Source organism: Miniopterus schreibersii, assembly GCF_964146895.1.
Source record: "Miniopterus schreibersii genome assembly, chromosome: 8".
NCBI lineage: Eukaryota > Metazoa > Chordata > Mammalia > Chiroptera > Miniopteridae > Miniopterus > Miniopterus schreibersii.
In genome coordinates this window covers 36,794,759-36,814,098 of record NC_138109.1, presented here as the reverse complement: position 1 = coordinate 36,814,098, position 19,340 = coordinate 36,794,759, and the positions used below count along the sequence as shown (strand labels likewise).

The window sequence follows — 19,340 nt, the reverse complement described above, 5'->3', positions numbered from 1 at the left end:
TCACAGGCCTCCACCACACCTAGACCGATTAATCTAACCTTGCCCCAAGCTTCAGACAATAGGGAGACAGAAAAGAAAAATAGATCCTGAGGCTGGATGCTGATTTTACTCCCCCACCTCTTTCCTGGGAAAGTGAGGGTGGGAGTGTAAGGTGACCCCCACCACCGGGTAAGAGTCAGGCCAGAGAGTCAGAATGCAGCGATATGCAGAGCAGCTGGAGAGAGGAACAAAAACAAAAACCTGAGCAGGATAAAGGTCCTGGCCAGGGTTTTACCCCAATGAATGACATGTGGCTGAAATAGTTTCAAGGAGAACAAAGGCTTAGGTAAATAAATAGAGTGCAAGATGAGAGCAAAAATGAATTACAGAAAATCCCAGGAGGAATACACTGGCATTTTTCAAAAACTACAGTTGGAACGATCTCCGCTACAGCAGAGACCAAGATCAAGCCCTCTCCTTCCTCCTTTGCACCTGCTCTTGACAGCCACCTTCTCAGGACAGCAGCCCGGGCCAGGCTTTGCTCTCCTTTCTCTGCTGTGCCTGTTCCAGGCCCTAACGGGGAATGGGTGGCAGCTAGAAAGGTGCTTTCAGGGAGACACTTCCAGACACCACCACCTACTCACTGCAGGACCTCCAGCTAGTGAACTGAGTTTCTTGAGATTATAGATGTGGACTGTCCAGAGCATTACTGTCATGCTGAAGTCACACCATGAGTATCTCTGTCTTTCCCTTGCCTTACTGTTTCAACTGAAACTTCTCCCTTTTTCAAATTCCTATAGAACTTAGTCCACAAATCAGATCTCTATTTCTTTATATTACTGTCTTTGCCACAATAACTAGTATAGTGCTTAGTGTATTGTTTATAAACAAAACCATTAACTAATGCCTATATTTGCTGGGTTAAGTAATGGGGTCTGAAATTACACAGATGAGTGTGATCGGATTCCATTGCCCACAAAAAGCTCACAGTCTAAGTGGAGTAGACAATAATGCAATCATATAATGAAATGTTTAAGTGTTATTGTCTGTGTGCTACATTAAATGATAGAGATATGTTCATGGGAAGGAATTATTAGGACACATGCATTGGGCTGGGCAATAATGTTGCACCACAGTAAGGCAGATGATGTGTGTACAAGAGCCACATTATTCGGGCATATTTAATATATTTCACAGAATTGAATCGTGTAAATTTTTCTTTACAACTTTCAGCTGTGAGAGACACGAATGTAGAAGGCACACAAAGTGCTCATGAATATTATTGATACTGAGTCCCCCTCAGGTTTTCACAGTGCTGAGTCACAAGGTACAGTTTAACTCTCTAGGCTAAATTCAGCTCAGGAACCTGTAACAACACAGGTCAAGAGCCTAATACATTCTCTTTACACAAAATGTAAGAGCCTTAGCTTTCTCTAGACCTGAGCATTTGATTCAAAGATTCTCCATGTTTTATTTTGTTTTAAACTTAATAAAATCATCTATGGCTAACTCAGTTAACACGGGCTTGGGTGAAGCTTTATAATAGTGAGAGAGACTTGAAGTCAGACAGAACAAGTTTCTCCTCTCCATTCCATTACAACAGCTACCTGAGTCCAGGTAAATCTCATTTTTATCTTCAAATGGAGCTGGAAGGAATGTACATGCCATAAGCTTGGTGTTCGCATCAAGTATTTGCTAGGTAAACACTTAGGCAATTCCTAGCTCATGATAAGAGTACCAGATCGGTACACTTAAGGCTTCTTTTTGGAGTGAATCCATCTCCTACTTGGTCTTCCTCTTTTCCTGCTGCCTTGTTTTTCCCAGCATTATTGTCTTTTCCAAAGAACCCTGCCTTCTCATGATGTGCCCAAAGTGGGACAGCTTCAGTTCTGTTATTTTTGGCCCTAGTGATTCTTTAGGCTTAATTAGCTCTAGGTCCCACTTGTTCATCTTTCTGGCTGCCCATAGAGCTCTTCTCCAACACCATACTTCAAAGGAATCAATTTTTTCCTATCTGCCTTCTTCACTGTCCAACTTTCGGATCCGTACATAGTAACTGGGAACGCAAGGGTGTGGATGAACTTGGCCTTGGTCTCTAATGGCACATCTTTGCTCTTGGTGGTCTTTCCTAATTCTTCCATTGCTGCCCTTCCGAGTCTCAGCTCTTTCTCTTGATTTCTTGGCTGCAGCCTCCATTTGAATTGATGATTGAACCAAGGCAAGCAAAATCTTCAATAATTGCAATGTCTTCATTGTCTATGTTAAAGTTGTGTATTTCTTCTGTGGTCATGATTTTTGTCTTCTTGACACTCACATGCATTTGTACATACATACATGCATTTACACATGAATACATACAATGTACATAAAGATATGCACACATGTTTATATGAGAGTTTATGAACTCCCATGGCAGGATAGAAACTCCATGAGAGTAGGGCTTTAGGAATTTCTCTTTGTACTCCATATCCAACACATCTGTAACAATGCCTGGCACATACAAAAAAGACATCACACAACTGTAAAATAGGATAAATCTGAATTTCTCTTGCCTACTGTTAGCATTCATAATATAAAACTGTGGAGATCCCATTAATCATAACTAAACATACAGAACACTGTCACACACTGTTCTACGTACTTTACAGATATTAGCTTGTTACTCTTCAAAGAACTCTGTGGGACAGGTACCATTACTGTTCTCATTTCATCAGAGGCGAAACTGAGGACAGAGTGTCAGGTGACTTCCCAGCTGGAACCAGGATTTGAATAAGTTATATGTTCTTAAGTATTGTGCTTTGTGTCCTTAAGATTTATCATTTTCATTGTCTTCAGAAGCCAAATTCTCACATCAAAGCCACAGTACAGAGTACAATGAGGATTAGAGTTACAGAAAGCTGGGGTGAGGTCTGCTGCTCAATAATATAACTGAAGACTAGTGCAACTTTTCTATATTCCAAGAATTGTTTCTTCTCAGTTAGTCCAGACACCTACACTGGCTGCAGGGTGCCATGAGGAAATCCCTAGATCCCAGGACGGTGACATCAAAAAAGCATTTCTCTTTGCTCTTTATAATGACTTATATGGATGCACAGCTAAGAGAAAAATGAAAACCAAGGAAATTAACCAGGCCTATGGAGAGATGATAGGAAGCAGCCAGCAGTTCAGACAGGAGGTTGCCGCTGAGGGGTGATAACTGGAGATGTGCATTTTCCCACCAACAGCTGCTGACGTGCAAGCCCCAAAGTAAACATGAGCGCTCAGGGATATTAAATGGATGTGAAGCACCACGTGCTGAGTTTCTGTGCCATGAAAAACAGTGGGCCTTGGGGGTAAGCCTACTCTTGTAAGCAGTGACGTAAGTGCAATATTAGACACTGGGCCCCCACACAAGCACTTTTCCAGCAGTCCTCTACCTTTTGAACTCGGAGTGGGAAGTCTTCCTAACAGGTGGTTGGCAGCATGGGAACCTGGGGCTGGGTTATTCTTTTTGTTTTCATTCCCAAGCTCAGCGAAGGAAAATAGCAGCTCATCTTTTCAGTCACATGTAAATACATGAGAGAATAAGTAGAACTTTCTCATTAAAAATTCCCTCTGAATATTAGAGAAGTTTTTGAAGCTGATGAAATCAGGGGCTCTGGGCACAGAACTCCCACTGGGTCGAGACATTCCTGCTCCACTGACTTGGTGGCACTTGTTTCATGGTTTGACACAAAAGCTGCACCAAAGCACATGTGAAGTCATGGGGAGAGACACACAGATCAGGGTTTGAGTTTTAATCCAACCCTTCCTGATCCTGTAACTTTAGGTGAATCCTTTTACCCACTAGGTGTCAGTTTACTCAACTGTTACAGGAGATAAAAACACCTGCGTGATGGTTTGAAAATGGTAAGTCACCACACACATGGGATTAATATCAATGTTAATTGACAGAATATCAACTTTAATATCACTGATCTCCCTACTACACAGTCAGAAAATAGCTAGCCTGGCTTAATAAGCCCGGTTTTATTTCACAGGCCTGATAGAGCCCCAGACTCCGGGACTCATTCCCTGTCCCTAATCTGGAGACAGTGCAGCATAATGGGGGCTGGGCCCTGGCCGATGCCTTAGGACTCTCAGTTTCTAACTTCAGTTCTGAGTGTGATTTGCTGGGGTAACCTGGACGACTCACTGTTTTTCTGGGCCTCAGTCTTCTCACCTGCAGATTGAAGAATCTGGTACAGAAAATCTTTGAGCAGCCTTTTAGCTCTAAAGCCTACGATCACTCATTATCCAAACAGAAGCACGAACATCAAACTACAGCTGTCACCATTTCAGGGCAGGTTCACAGCTGGGTTGTGTAGCACAAGATTTAGAGATGAGTAGGACGGGGTAGGACAGGGGGAGCTGGCTGCAGCCCCAAGGCCCCAGGCTCTTCCCAACTTTCTGACCACAGAACAAAAACTGGTCTGCTGGTGAAGGCCAGTCCTCCGCAGCCCAGAGAAGCGCAGATGTCCAGGAAAGCCTAGGGGCCTGGGAACAGGAAACCCAGAGCTATCCTTCCCACACACCTCCTCTCTGCGCCTCGCCACAGCTCAAGCAGCTGCTCAGGTCTCAGGGCGCAGTGGTTCTCTTTAAATTTAAAACGATAAACTCAAAATCACATTAACAAACTCCTTCCCGCCCCCCTCCCTGACCCACATCCAGGAACTCCCGGGAACTGACCCTGCTCCGTCTGCTCAGGCACTGACGCTGCTTTGCTCCTTCAGATTCCCTGGCATCGCTTTATCTGCTCTTCTAACCCCCTCCATCCCCTACAGCCCGTCTGCCTCTTTGGATCCACCTTCTCTGTCTTGGATACTCTCCCTCCTGCCCCCAGTTCCTGGCTCCTTCTCAGCAGAGTTGTGGTTTAGTCCAATCTGTCTGCCCGGCACTTGCACATCACTGCTGCTTCTGACCCGTGTGTCCACTGCCAGCTTGTCCCACAGGCTGTCTCCTCTCGGTATCAGGGGACATCTTTCACCTTGTACTAGACTCCTCGGTGGGGTAGGTGCCTAGAAATCTATATTTTTCATAGTTTCCCTCACCCAAATTTAGAAATCCTTGTTTCTGAGCTTTTGAAATTGTCAAATGTTTATCTTTTAGAGGGATGGAGGGGGGCGGGGGGGGTGGAGGGGGAGAGAGTAACCAAAGAATTTATATGCATAAATGCACAACCCAAGGACACGGACAATGGTGGGGAGAGGGACTGGGGAGGGGGAAGGAACAGGGGGAAAGGGTCATTGGGGAGAAAAAGGGACATTTGTACTATTTTAAACAAAAATAAAATTTAAAATAATAATAATAAAAAAATAAATAAATAAAACATGTTTTTATTAATTTTAGAGTGAGGGGGAGATCGTCTGCCTCCTGTACACCCCCTATTGGGGATGGAGCCCACAACCCAGGCATGTGACTGACTGGGAATCAAACTGGCAACCTTCTTGCGCATGGGCTGATGCTCAACCAACTGAGCCACACGGGCCAGGGCACATTTATTATCTTAATTAATTCTCCGATTTCCTGAGGACTGACTCTGGGTTCTTTGCTGGGTGAGGAGCACACAGAGGTGAAAACGATTTGGTGGGAAAACTGAAGCAGGTGCACCGTGTTGTGGAAACAGAGTAGGGAGTGATTCATTCTTCCAAGGAGTGGGGCTGAGCTGGGAGAAGTTTCCACATGGAAGCAACATTGAGAGTGAGTGCTGACGCAGGAGCAGGCCTGTCCAGGTGCAGAGAGAAGGGAAGGCCGCCCCAAAGCAAGGGAAGGGCGTGCGCAGAGCACAGACTGCGGGTGATGTGTTGAAAGGACAAGTGCTCCAGGGTGGCTGACTTTTCGGAAGACAGATGGGGTGGGAATCACCCTGTGCTCCCCATTCCACAGTCTTCACTTCTACTGTCTTATCTCACAACTCTTTTCACTGAAGAGTTCATGTCACAACAGGTATGTTGACAAAGTGCTAATATATTAGCAGAACCCTTATTTTGGGCTGCTTTTTGGCTTCTACAAAAATCAACTGAATTGATGAAGGGAAATAACATCGATGGAGATGTTTGGGTTTCGAGCAGGGTTTCTCATCCTCAGCACTACTGACATGTGAGGCTGGACGATGCTTTATTGGGGGCAGTCCTGAGCTTTGCGGGATATTTAGCAGCATCCCTGGCCTCTGCCCGCCATGTGTCAGTACCTTTCCACTTTTCCCCAGTCATGACAATCAAAAAATGTCTTCAGACATCGCCAGTTTCCCCTGGGAGGGGTGTGTGTGTTAAAATCACCCCTGGTTGAGAAGCACTAGTATAGAGGAAAACAATATGAACTTTGAAGTCAGACTCAAGTTCAAATCTCGCCATAACACTAGTTATGCGATTATGGAAATGTTATGCTTACTGCCTTTAATCTCCTCATGTACAGAATGGAAAATAACTTCTGCCTTGAAGGATCATTGTGAGAAGCAAAAGACAAACTATGTCAAGTGTCAGGCAGAGTTCCTGGCACATAGAAAGCAAGAAAGAATGGTCATAGTAGTGATAGTACCAATAAGAGAAATGGTTCTAATGCTTGTGTTTATTAATGATGATGTTATTGGGATTAAGACAAAAGCCTAACTGGAGTTTAAAAGTTACAATGAGTAAATAAATTTCAGTTTACCAAGAAGCAATAATATGGCAAGAAATGTAATTCCATCACCAGGCGTAACCTCCTCTCAATTTTGGACACATTCTATGTTTTTTTAAAGCTCTCCATACTTGGCACATATAATTGCAATTGTTTATTTAATGTTTATTTTCTCTACTAGACTACAAATTCCCAGAAGTCCAGTTCTCTCTCCTATCCACCTTACACACCCATCAACTAGTAAAATGGGCCATCAATGAATATTTATTGAAAGACTTTCTATTTTAAATATTTGTTACTTGCTCAAATGATATTTTAAGGGTCAAATCCAAGAGTAGAATGGCTCACATTGTAATAGAAAAGCCCTTCTTTCCACATGGCACAGTGACTAGAAGTGAGAGCTCCGGCATCAGAGGGCATGGCTTAAATCAGGCATCTGCATCAACTGTGTGAACGTGGGCAGGTTTTCTCTGTGAGCATCACGGTCTCATCTGACAAAGGGAACAAAATAAATAGTATGTGTAAAGTAGCTCTCAGACTCAGTGTTGCTTCTAGAACACTGATAACAGTGAGCCAGGAAAATTGGCATGTTTTATTGTTCACTGGATCAAATTATGTTTTGCTTTAGGAGTGCACAGACCTGAAGCTCTTTTTGCAGGACTAGCTAAACCAATTCTTCTGCAATTAAAAAAAAAAAAAGGGAAGAAGAAACAAAGAAAGAAATTCAAAAATCTTCATTGAGGTTTGACTCTGCAACTCAGATGAGCAATGTAAACCAATTCAACATCTTGCAAAGAATCCAGTATCTGGAATCAAAGAATGATACTAAACCCAGGCCCAAAGCTTGCCTTTGACCAACACCTGCTAATGTGATGGAAGCACAAAGCACACTGATTTCTAGAATCTAGGAGTGGATCAGGAAGTGCTCAAAGCACACTGTTTTGCTTCATGGAGAATCGAGCCAGGTATACCTACTACATAGGGACAACTGCCTCCGTAATGAGAGGTCACTATAGTTCTGTTCTAATATCACTCCCTCAGTCAGTCAGTCACTGAATATGCACAAGTTAAGAGTCCTCAGTGTGCAAAGCACTGGGCTAGTTGCTGGGATTCTGTGCTTTCTCTCAAAGAGTTTACAAACTGGTAAATGCGACAAAGTTGCACACACAAAACTGGACAATGTGTACAGTAATGGAGGCAAGTCCAAGAAACAGTAGAGCAAACCACAAGGAGTGCGTAAGTCAGCTTGGGGGCGCCAGGGAAGGCTCCCAGAGGAGACGGCACCAGATTCAAGATTTGCTAGATAATCAGCAGTTCGTCTGATCGATAAAAACAACTGAGAGGAGAGGAGCCTGAGACAGAAATCAGGTTGTTTTTGCCTTTCAGGACAGCTCGGGTGCTGGAGCCAAGAACAGACCTGGAACAGAGTTAACACTATTTTTATAAGCTAGAAAAATATCAGCAGCAGGAGCCCTGGCCAGAACCACCCCCACAAAGAGCAAACAAAGCTACTCCTATCTTCTGGCTGTCTGCTGGAGAGCTTACTAACCAGCACCTTAAGAACAAACTGTCCTTTTATCTTTGGTTTGTATTCCCACAAAGTCCTTCTTCTTTTTCCAGAGCTGGAAAAAGCATGAGCTGAGTTTTACTTGCTTCTTTGATCTTGAACCTCTAGTCTCTGGCTTCCCCTTGAGAATAAGAGTCCGGGAGGATTTCTCCAAAGCAGAGCACTGGCCCCTCCTACCAGTCAGAATGCGGGGTGCAAGGGAGGCCATGCCAGGCCGGCGCTTGAAGGGGCCCTAACTGTCAGGGCTTGTTCTGGTGAGGCCTGGATGGCATCCAATTCCAACCCCAAACCTGAACTCTCGCCCTGACATTCAGCGATCTCTTAACACGGATCTCATCAATCCATTTCTTGAGGTTGTTTCTGACCTCAAAATACACTGCATCTTAAAGCAGTGACCCCTGTGCCCTGTAACAGAGAGCCAGGGAGGAACACTGGGGCCGAGTCGGGGAAGGCGGACAGAGTCCAGAAACCTGATGTTCTTTCCCAACTGCCTCTCCAAAGGGAGAGCGTTCTCCTGGTACACTTCTTACGGGGCAGTAACTCAGAGAACTCCCATTTTTTATAAAGCTCTTCCTTTGTGTCAGGCATTGTGGTTGCAGAGTAAGAAAACCAAAGAGATACCTCAATATTACATGCCTACTGTGTGCCAGCTGCTATGCCAGCTGCTTTACCTACTTGCATCACTAGCTCTATAACAATGCTGTGAGGGGCCATTGCTATCTAAGAGGAAACAGAAATGTGAAGAGGCATGATCTGGCCCAAGGCACACAGGTAGGGAGAACAGGAAACTACATCCAAATGTTCAGACTCCATGTTCAGAGCCCTTATCACAGCATCTCAAATGAGCTACAGACACGCAGGCCAGGAGGGAACAACCAGAATTCTCTCTCCAAGAAGAGTGGGGCTTTGTCTGCTGTGTGCACGGCTGATAATCCCCGGTGCCCAGAGCAGTGACTGCCAGGCTTGCAGGCACTCAGTATATATCTTTAGTGACGACATGGTTAGACAGGTGGATAATCTTTTAAGATTTTCAGGACTGTTGTCCATATCCTGGTGAGGGTGACAGCAGAGTTGGAAATGAGAGTGAATGTCCATTCCCAGGCCTCCTCTCCTTCCCAGGCATGTAATCCTGACGTGGCTGCTAGGTGAAGGGACAGGTGGAGGTACAGGAAGGATAAGAAGAATAAAACTTGGTCACAAAAGTTAGGTAGGTCTTTACTGTCTCACTGTCACTGAGAATCCCTTTCCTGTGCCCTTCCCAGCCACTGCTGGCGCCTAAGCTAGGCCCTTTAAGAACCCAAAGTCCTTCTCCTATGCTTCCACTTAACTTACTTTTGGAAAATATAAGGGAAACTCACTAACTTGAGTATTTGTATTTTAAAGGGAACAAAAGGCCTCAGCCAAAACCTCTAAGGGTAAAATACTTTTCACTGATTTAGGAAAACAGTGGGACCATTGAATGGCCTAGGTTCCTCCCAGTCCAATTCACCCAATACTCTCTGAGTGTCTACGAGTTCCAGGTGCCACAGAGAAAGCAGATTCCCCTCCTGGAGGGCAGAGTGAGCCCTGGGCAGAAGGAGGAAGGCATACTGATTCATCCCTTAGGGAGGCCTGGGAAACTGACAAGGAAATTGAGGCCTGACGCTCCCCAAGGTGCAGTCCTCTTTCTTTCAGCCTAAGGTGGTCTGTCCCCTGGTGGGGATGGGTGATTGAGACTGTCACCCCAGGGATAAGTGGAAAAGCATGATAGAAAAGCTTCCCTGGTCTCAAACATGATGGATGTCAGGATTACTAGGGGACAGGAACCTACCTAGACCACAAGTTCTCTCTGTGCCCATCCTTAAAAATCAAAACCATGACATTCCAATCAAAAGCACAGACTGCTCATACTGAAAAGGGAGAGAAACACCCTTGCCTGTAATCTCTGTCATCCACCATTCAACCAATCCACATGTATTACCATCCACCATGCCTCAGACACTATGTTAGATCCTAAACACACAGAGATGCGTATAAGACAGACACGTTCACAGATCAACGAGAGCTTGTCCTACCCTGAAAGTCCATGGACGCGATCATTTCCTCAGTAGGGGTAGGGAAAAGTGCTGAAAGAAGTACAACTTAGAGAATTTCTACCTAAATCTGAGTGTTCCATGGAAGGCTATGCAGAGAAGAAAGCATCTGATATGAGTCTTCAAGTGAGAGCAGGAGTTCGCCATGGGGAGAAGTGAGGACCAATCATAAGAGAAATCCACATGCAAAGACACAGAGGTGTGATCCTCAGGCAGCGTTTTGGGAATGCAATTCTAGGTAAGTATTTAAAAGATAACTCCTGGCTGTAATATGAAGTATAGACTAGAATATATTTTGAAGATTTTTTTACTATGACCCATGGTGAGAAACTCATTTTCATCATGAATCCAGTACACACATGCACACAGACATAAAATGGTAACATACATTCATAAAACAGAGCTTGCTCTGTGAGATGCGCTCTGATGTTTTCTACTCTGGCCTGTTCTATTCTAAAAATTCAATGGTCATAATCTATTAAATTGATCTCATGAGGTTTAGACCATAACTTTTAAAAAATATATATCTTTATTGGCTTCAGAGAGAGGAAAGAAGAGGGAGAGAGAGAGATAGAAACATTAATGATGAGAGAGTCACTGATCAGCTGCCTCCCACACGCCCCCGACTGAGGATCAAGCCCACAACCCCGGCAGGTGCCCTGACCTGAATCAAACCGCGATCTGGATGCTAGGTCAACGCTCAACCACTGAGCCACGCCCGGCCAGGCTAAATCATAATTTTTTTAAAAAAACTGTTAGAAAGAATAACTAAGAATAAAAGATATGGCTATAGTTGAAGTGAGAGATATTGAGAATCTGAACAACCCCCTTTCACCCCGCCCCCCAAATGCAGCAAGGGTCAGGGAGAGGGTCCAGCTACCACACTCACTGCAACCCTCATCTCATTTTCTGCCTTGCCATTGCTTTTGGGGGAAGAGACCTTGATTTCATTTTAAATTCAGTGTCCTAGCACCGTTATTAGGACACAGTAAGTATTCAGTGGACCTTTGAAATAATGAATACATGAACGTTAGGTCTGAGAATTATTTAGGAGATGAAATCAAGGCTACACTCGAGTAATTGGATAGAATATAAGCCAAATATATTATGAAAATAAATCAATTAGACTTGTAAGAATTTTGGGGCCCCTTTAGAAAAAATAGTACAAATAAATAGGATTTCATCATACATGCTAGTTGGAAGTGAAGGTATCTTTTTCAAATTTTCAGTAAACCAAAGAACCACCGACATATTGATTCAGGTCAATTTTTTTCTACATGGAAAAATTAATAAAATTATCAATAAATTCCATTTTTGAATTAAAAGTTCTATAAGTCTATCCAAATGCCTAACTGTGAAAAGGCTTTTTATTACTGTATCTTGAATCACCAGCCCTTGGCCTTTGTTTTAAAAACAGGAAAGGAGTGCCTCAGGTTCTGGGGAATAATTCATGTGAAAACAGCATTGCTAGTGGACATGGAGTGGGAGAGGATTACCTAGTCCTCCCGCATGGGCATCAATAAGCGAGGCTGCCACGGCGATGCCAGCTGGAAGGCCAAGGTCTTTCGCTGCCTCTGGGGTAAGCCCATTTCCAAGAGAAGCTCCGGGAGGCAGCACTTGGTTTCCTGTGTAGACATGAGAAAAAACAAACACCTGTCAGTTTGAAAAACACAAAAGCAGACAAAGGGATTTCTTAAGAGGACCCCTCTGCTCCCTCCCCTTTCCTCTGCACTTCCTCAACTTCAGGAAGATGGAAACCATGCAGCCACACACAGTCCCTTTGCTCACTTGGTGACAGGTATATGTTCTTGGTTCTTACGGGTCATGCTCTGGGGTGTTCTACAAAGCCAGGAGCTCTAAGGCATCTTTCAAACTGCATTCCATTAATAGGAAATTCCAAAAGATATATATGCAGTGGCCTCTTAAAGACTAGGTTTAAATAGTCAAACTGTTTCCTCCTAAAAGAGCAGCTCTACCAGCATAGCTTACACACACACACACACACACACAGATGCACGCACATGTTCACACAGCCATACACATTCCCTGATGAACATATATTCCTAAGAAAGTTGAGAAAATTTACTCATGTAGTTGCTTCCTGTCAGAGGATAAGAGAGTAATTTTCTCCAATAAAGAATTCTTAAGTTTTTTCTCAGTTGGAAAAGAAAGCCCAGTCTAAACTTTACAAGGTTGCTACTTGCACAACCACAGAATACAATCTGAATGGTGTTCTTTGGAGTTGTGCAATGCAGCGACCCTGATATTTCAAGTGGCCTTGAATTCCTGCAGTCAGTCGGGCCCTCAGTTAAGAATTTACTGATTGTCTTGCTCTGTGTGGGCGTTGTGACTCTGTAAAAGGCAGTCCTTGCCCCCAACCTAGTTAGAGATGAGATCAGGACATGGAGAACCTTGTAAGTCAGAACAGAATGAAGAGATCCATCTGCTCCCAGGTGTTTAGCAGAGGCTAAGCCCTCCCTCTTCCCACTGCCAAGGAATTTATAAGTATCCCTGCAGTGCAAGGAGGGGTGGGGTAGACTCGGGTATACACCAAGATGCCTCTGAGCTCCAAGGTTCTATGATTCTGAATGTGTGGTCAGCAATTTGCTCTTTGCTAAGACACCATCCATGTGTTAACTGTTCCCTGGAGCTCCAGGGATGCCCAAAGGGGCTTCTGGACTTCTTGGGGGTGGAGCTGAGGGTGGGGGTTAGAGGGAGGCAGAGGGTGAATGGCTCACCAGCCTCCTCTAATTGGAAACAAAGCACCTCCACAACACATTTGTCTCCATTTTAGGTAATGAATTTCTTTCTAGAACTGAATTTGAAAAACATTTAGCTAAGAAAAGGGGGAGGAAAAAGATTGAAACAATGGCTTCTGAAGTGTCATTTTCCAATAACGCAGCCACTAGGAACACGTGGATGGAGCACTGAAAATGCGGCTGGAGTAACTATGAAGCCAAATTTTTCACTTAATTCATTTCACTTTAAATTTAAAAGCTGATACACAATTCAGTTACCAAAGTTTCAAGTACATTTGGAACTTGAGTGTACAAATCTACTTTTCAATGTTAATTTTAAGAAATCTAAATCAAGTACTTACAATAGAAATTTAGTGTCTGAACCAAGGTGTAATCAGTGGAAAATATACACCAGATGTTAAAGATAACACAGAAAAATAAATGTAAAATATCTCATTAATAATTTTATATCAATTACATGTTGAGTATTTTTTATTTATTAGGTTATATAATATATATTAAAATTAATTTCACCTATTTCTTTTTACTCTAATGCAGGTACTAGAGCATTTTAAGTTACATATGTCACTCATATTGCATTTCTATTGGATCCCTAAGGTTGAGATGCTCAAATGTTGGGGTGGGAAGCAAGGAGGATCTCTAGTTGCTTTGAATGCCCAGGCCAGCAGACACCTGGAAGAGAGCAGTGCCCCGAGCTGTGCACAGTTTGGCCCTGGATGCTACTTAATTATGTCGCTATGTCTCGTACATAGCACATAACGGGCAGCATTCCCATTCAGTGAGCACTTCTGTGCCAGGGCCTGTGCTAAGGACATACCACGCATTTTCTCACTTCATTATCACAACACCCCACTGTGAGGGGTACCGTTATTGTCCCCATTGCACAGATGGATAGGGAAAGTCACGTTTATCAAACGAAAGGGAATTCCGCAGTCAGGCAGCCCACAGATTCCATCTGACCAATACCAAACCTGCCCACTTTCTTACCCATTACATTACATTTTGGTGCAGCTATTTTTTAAAAAAAAGTTTTAAGTGAATGAAGGTATCAAGAGAAGAATTTTTGGAACAAACGTGTTTAAAAAGGAGCACCATTTGGAAATCATGCCCACCACAGGCAGACCTTGCTTAATGTGCTTCACTTGATTGCGCTTCCCAGGTGTTGCCTTTTTTACACATTGGAGGAAAGACCCTCCACCAGCAAAAAGATTACAACTCGCCTTATTGTGATACTTGCTTTACTGTGGAGGTATGGCACCGGACCTGCAATATCACTGAGGTATGCCTGTACATTCACATTTTTTTTAAAGAGTTCATTTTCATAGGAAGGTCTAAATGAGAACTGTTCTACCTTCATCCCCAACATCCCCAATCTTAACAAACATAAAAGGTGTAATTTTCATCAAAAAAAAAAAAAAAAAAAGGTTCCAGACAGGAGGAGGATTAGCAGGGCAGGGCACTCTCCTAAGTGTCCTGGACAGTAATTGAAAGAAGCCTTGGCTGGTGAGGTGCAGAGAGAGCCCTGGGCGTGCAGCCAGGAGCTCTGGGTTCCAGTCCTTTGCTGGAGGAACACAGGTAGATTTCTTAGCACAGGCAGCATCTTGAGCAAAGGCCAACAGAGACAGGAGACTGCCAAAAGGGCTGAGAACACCGAAACATGAGCTGGGGTGGGGCCTGGCAGGGAGTGGAGGAGGCGTAAGTTTGGAGAGGGAAGTGAGGACAGTGCACTCATTGTAATCCAGGCTAGGGTGTCTGAACGTAACCAGGAAGACCACCGTGAGCCTCGGAAGGAGCACTGAGCCAGGGAGTGAGGTGATTGGATTTGTATATATATATATTTTAAATAGATCTTTATTGATTTCAGAGAGAGGAATGGAGAGAGAGAGAGAGAGAGAGAGAGAGAAACATCAATGAGAGAGATTCATTGATCGGCTGCCTCCTGCATACCCCCAACCGGGGACTGAGCCCACAACCTGGGCATGTGCCCTGACTGGGAATCGAACCAAGATTTCCTGGATCCTAGGTCGATGCTCAACTGCTGAGCCAAGGCCGGCTGGGCTGGATTTGTGTATTTTTAAAGATCTCTCTGGCTGCGTGGTAGGAGAGGACAGAATAGGGTGAGGGAAGACAACTGTGAAGCTATTTCAGTAACCAAAGAGAAAAGGTGAGGGCCTTTCTTCAGGTATTGGCAGATGAGATGCAGAAATGGAGGCAGATATGAGACATTTTATGGAGCAAGAAATGGCAGCCCATGGGGGTTGCTTGGATAGGGGTTTGGTAGATAGGAAAAGATCACCACTTGAACCCCCACTAAGGATGGCCTTTTTGCCCATAGGGGAGTGAAGTTGGAAGACAGCCTCCAGCTGCCAGCTCCTTCAGGCCACCTTGACCAGGTGATGTGTTCCCCTGCTGACTTAGCAAAGTGGGAACAGAAGAGCTCTGATGGGCATCACTTACTCCAGAGCACCCTGCTGGGCTGGCCAAGAGGCAGCAGGGGACCTCACTCCCCTTCCTGTCACAGGCAGCCAACCCTAATAAGCATCCTATACCCCCAAAGCTGTCACAGTCTCTGCCTCCAGAGAGCCCAACCCAGGGCAGTGAGCCAGGCCTTCTCCTCAGTCCAGTGGTCTAGGAATGAAAACAAAGATGCACCAGGATGAACATCCCTCCTTTGAATTGGAAGCGCAGCCTTCAGGAAGAGTGGACCCCGAGCAGGAGGAGCTCTGTTTACAACAGGAAACAGCTCGGCAGAGCCCACGATGACAGGGGGAAAGCACCCATCAGACCCTATTTCAAGTTCATCTGCCAGAGGGGCGCTGAGGGACTAGGGGAGCTCTCAGAGGCAGGCATTAGTGTGTCTTGACAACTTTTCCCGAAATGATCCTCCTTCCACCATAAAATTAAATTATTCACAGCATCGATTTTCCCAGAGTTAATCAGGGTTCACAGCCTCTGCAACTGCAGTCTCTTCTAGTCCTTTTAGCCCTTCATATGGGCAGTTTAACAAACATTTCAGCAACAATGATAATGATGGTCCCCATATATTTTCACCCACCCTGTGCCAAGATCTAGGTGGGGGGTATAAGTGTAGGAGGGGCCTCTGACCTCAATTCTGTGCAAACCAAGGATCTCAGGCCCAAGTATAAAAACCTTTAAAGGTGAGATGTATGTGGTGTTCCCGGAGCATCGAGGAAGGATGGTGAGGTTGGTCCCAGGAGTTCAGGATGAAGGTGACATCTGAGCCTGGTCTGGAAGGACTGGTGGCAGATTGCTGGTTTCAGACTCTAACACTCAGGGGAAATGAATGCCATTAGAGCAAAAATCGGGTTCACTGTAGAGAGCCCCAAGGGACACAGGGTGTTTGAGGCATTCGGTATGTCAGCAGAAAGGACACCAGGAAGGAGTGGAGTAGTTCAGGAGACTGGATAAGAGAGGCAGCAGGGGACCTCGGGCAGGGCAAGGAGCTCCAACCAAGGCAATGAGGCCCCGCCAGCGACAGCTTGGAGCACTCGGTTTGTTTTCTAGGAAAATAAACCTGCGGTGTGGAGAAAAGCTAGAATGGGAAATAGTTTGGATCTTTAAAACAATCAAGCCAACTGAAAAATGTAGGCTGCTAAACACTATGTAGAGTATAGCTTCATTTTAAGAACAAAGAAGGTAGATGGACTATTTGTAAAAATACATTCCTCAGAGGAAAAAACTATAGAGAAAGGCTTTCTCTGGGCGGAAAAATTATGCATATATATATATTTTTTTTGCTTTTAACTAATCCATAATTTCTAATTGTTCTACCCTGAACAAACATTTCTTGTGTACTTTTTTAAAAAAGGTGTTCCCCCTTCAATATGGTCAGGGTAAATAAATGAGGCACATATACTCAGCAGAAAACTACATAAACATTAAGGTGCATGAGGAGGAATTAAGGTATGGCTTTGGAAGGAAGTCCAAGGTAAATTAAGTGAAAATGGCAAGATGCAGAAGAGTATTCAGAGTATGGGTCCCATCTGTGAATTTTGTTAAAGGGTACAAAAATGTAAGCGCATATACTTCCAGAAAAATCCTAGAAAAATGTGCAGAATATTGTTACTTAGTGCACTCTTCTCTGCCATTTGTGCTGCTTCTACACCGTGACCTTGAGTTTCTTTTGTAACCAAAACAAACTAGCTTAAGTTAAAAGGAAAATTAAACTGAGAATACTATGCACCTTTTAAAAAAAAAAAAAAATTTATTGATTTTTTTAGTGAAGGAAGAAGGGGAGGGAGGGTGAGAGAGAGAGAGAGAGACTGGTTGCCTCCCGTATGCACCCTGACCAGGGGTTGAACCCAAAACCTAGGTATGTTCCCTGACTGGGAATCGAACCCGTGACCTTTGGGTGCACTGGATGATGCTCCAGCCAACTGAGCCACACTGGCCAAGTCCTGTGTACCTTTTCTACACCCTGTTCCTCAGCCTGAAGGCAGGAGGGAGGCCCAGGACGCTTCACTTATTTTTTAGATCCGGCTGGCTTCTGTCGCTGTGAACACACCCTCACCTTGGGGTGTACAAAAGCAATTGCTCTGAGGGCTCTTGGGCTCCTGTCCACTGACCCCCATTCAGATGCGCAGGTTTGGTGTGAGCGGTCAAACGCTGGAGCCTACAATTATCGGGTGGTTGCAGTCCCTCCTCACAGGCGGGGGCTACTATTACACCAAATCTTCCCCTACCAGTTTTTCAATTATCTATGACTAATGAGCACTTTGGGAACAGTTTCAGACACACACATAATCCTCTTTCCTGATGTCAGCAGCAGAAATTAATGACTGTGTGGATGGCTGGGAGACAGAAAATGCATTATAATGGTCAACAGAACTGTTATCCTCTCCAGGAAGGGGAGGTGGGGGCAGGGTGCTGTATTAACTGGAAGGCTCAGTGTTCCTTTGTGTTCCTACAAACATGAGATGAAACCCAGGGGGGGAGGAGAGCTGGCTCCAAGCCCTTGGAAATGTCAGAGAGAGGTTTGGGCGTGGGTGGCATGCGACCCCGGTTCCTCTGTGCTTGGCAGCACTGGAGCACCGGTCCCTGCTTATGTCTGCCAAAGTCAACAGGCCAATCAGATTGGCCAGGACGGTGCTAAGTGACACCCTGCCCTGCCAGCAGAGAGGGTCTCTAAGTCCCTTCAGACCAAATCCACTTTCAGTTTGGTTTAGAGGTGAAAGAACGAAAGCAAGAGTGAACAACTCTCAAATGATAGGCTGGAGTCATTTAAAAAGCATGTTGTGTTTTACATGATTTTGTTGTTTCGCGGAGGCATCCTCTGTGCTGCGGTGGTTTCAAAGATGGTTGAGAACTGGTCTGAACATGGTGCAGCTCCAGTTACATGAAGCACGAACCCTCGCTGAATAAAACACAACACCGTCCTGTGCCTATGGCTGCCAGTGGCCTGGCTATTGGTACTTACTTTAAAAAGAACTGGCAGAATTAGGGGATTGATCCATACCCAGCACTGAATTCCTCTACAGAAATCTCAGTTCACTTGGGCTGGTTACCTCGGAGAGATTTTTAGACCTAGAATCACAACTGATACAAGACTGATGGAAAAACATTCCAATAATTCCTGTCCCTAGATGGGAGGTGCACATGTCCAGAGCTAGTCACTTAATCAGAGAAATGAATGAAAAACCCAAACGTGACCTGTTCGGCCACCTGTTGAAAGCCATGTTCTGAAACATTAAGTTGTTCATTTACCTCCTAAAAATAATCTCATTTTAACTAGACATTAAATTATATTTTGAATTATTGATTAAATGTAAAACTAGATCATGATATCCTCATCATTCACTATAAAAATGTTTACTGAGTAGCCACTAAGTGCCAGGCACTGTTGTAATGCTGAACATGCATTAAGGAATATGATAGGTAAGGTCCCTGCCCTCACACGGCTTATTTTCAGTAGACACCAGTCCCATCCAATGCCTTATCTGAATTATATCTTGTAACTATTATATTTTGTAAGTTCTTTCATAATTTGGACTGTCTTTTATATATTTTTTATTCCTGGCCTTGTACTCTGACCTACAGTGGGCGTTTAATAAACAAACCCAACGTATATTTTAAGTCAAATTTTGAATGACCCTTATGCTATGCTTTCTTTTCCCGTTTGTCTCTTTCCCTTGCTCCTATTAGATTAGGATAGTGCAAAGACCATTTTACTTATCTCTGTACTCATCTCCCCCAGCACCCAGCAGCGTCTAGAGCATAAATTCTCAGTAATGTTCATTCAAAAAAGAAATTTATAGATTTCTTTCAAAAAGAGAAGACCATAAGACACTGATCAATCAACTTAGACAA

General features: G+C 44.2%; 1 protein-coding gene across 12 annotated transcripts in view; it reads right to left on the bottom strand.

The window, feature by feature from the left end:
- FGGY (FGGY carbohydrate kinase domain containing) overlaps positions 1 to 19,340 on the bottom strand; it is a 354,457-nt gene that overhangs the window by 168,715 nt on the left and 166,402 nt on the right. For all 12 annotated transcript variants that reach the window (XR_013999411.1, XR_013999412.1, XR_013999413.1 and 9 more), the window contains one exon: positions 11,751 to 11,879. Coding sequence is in view for 9 of the 12 variants with exons in the window: in XM_081145346.1 (XP_081001472.1) it covers positions 11,751 to 11,879 (129 nt within the window). In the remaining 3 variants the exon portion in view is untranslated. The remainder of the gene's footprint in view (positions 1 to 11,750; positions 11,880 to 19,340) is intronic.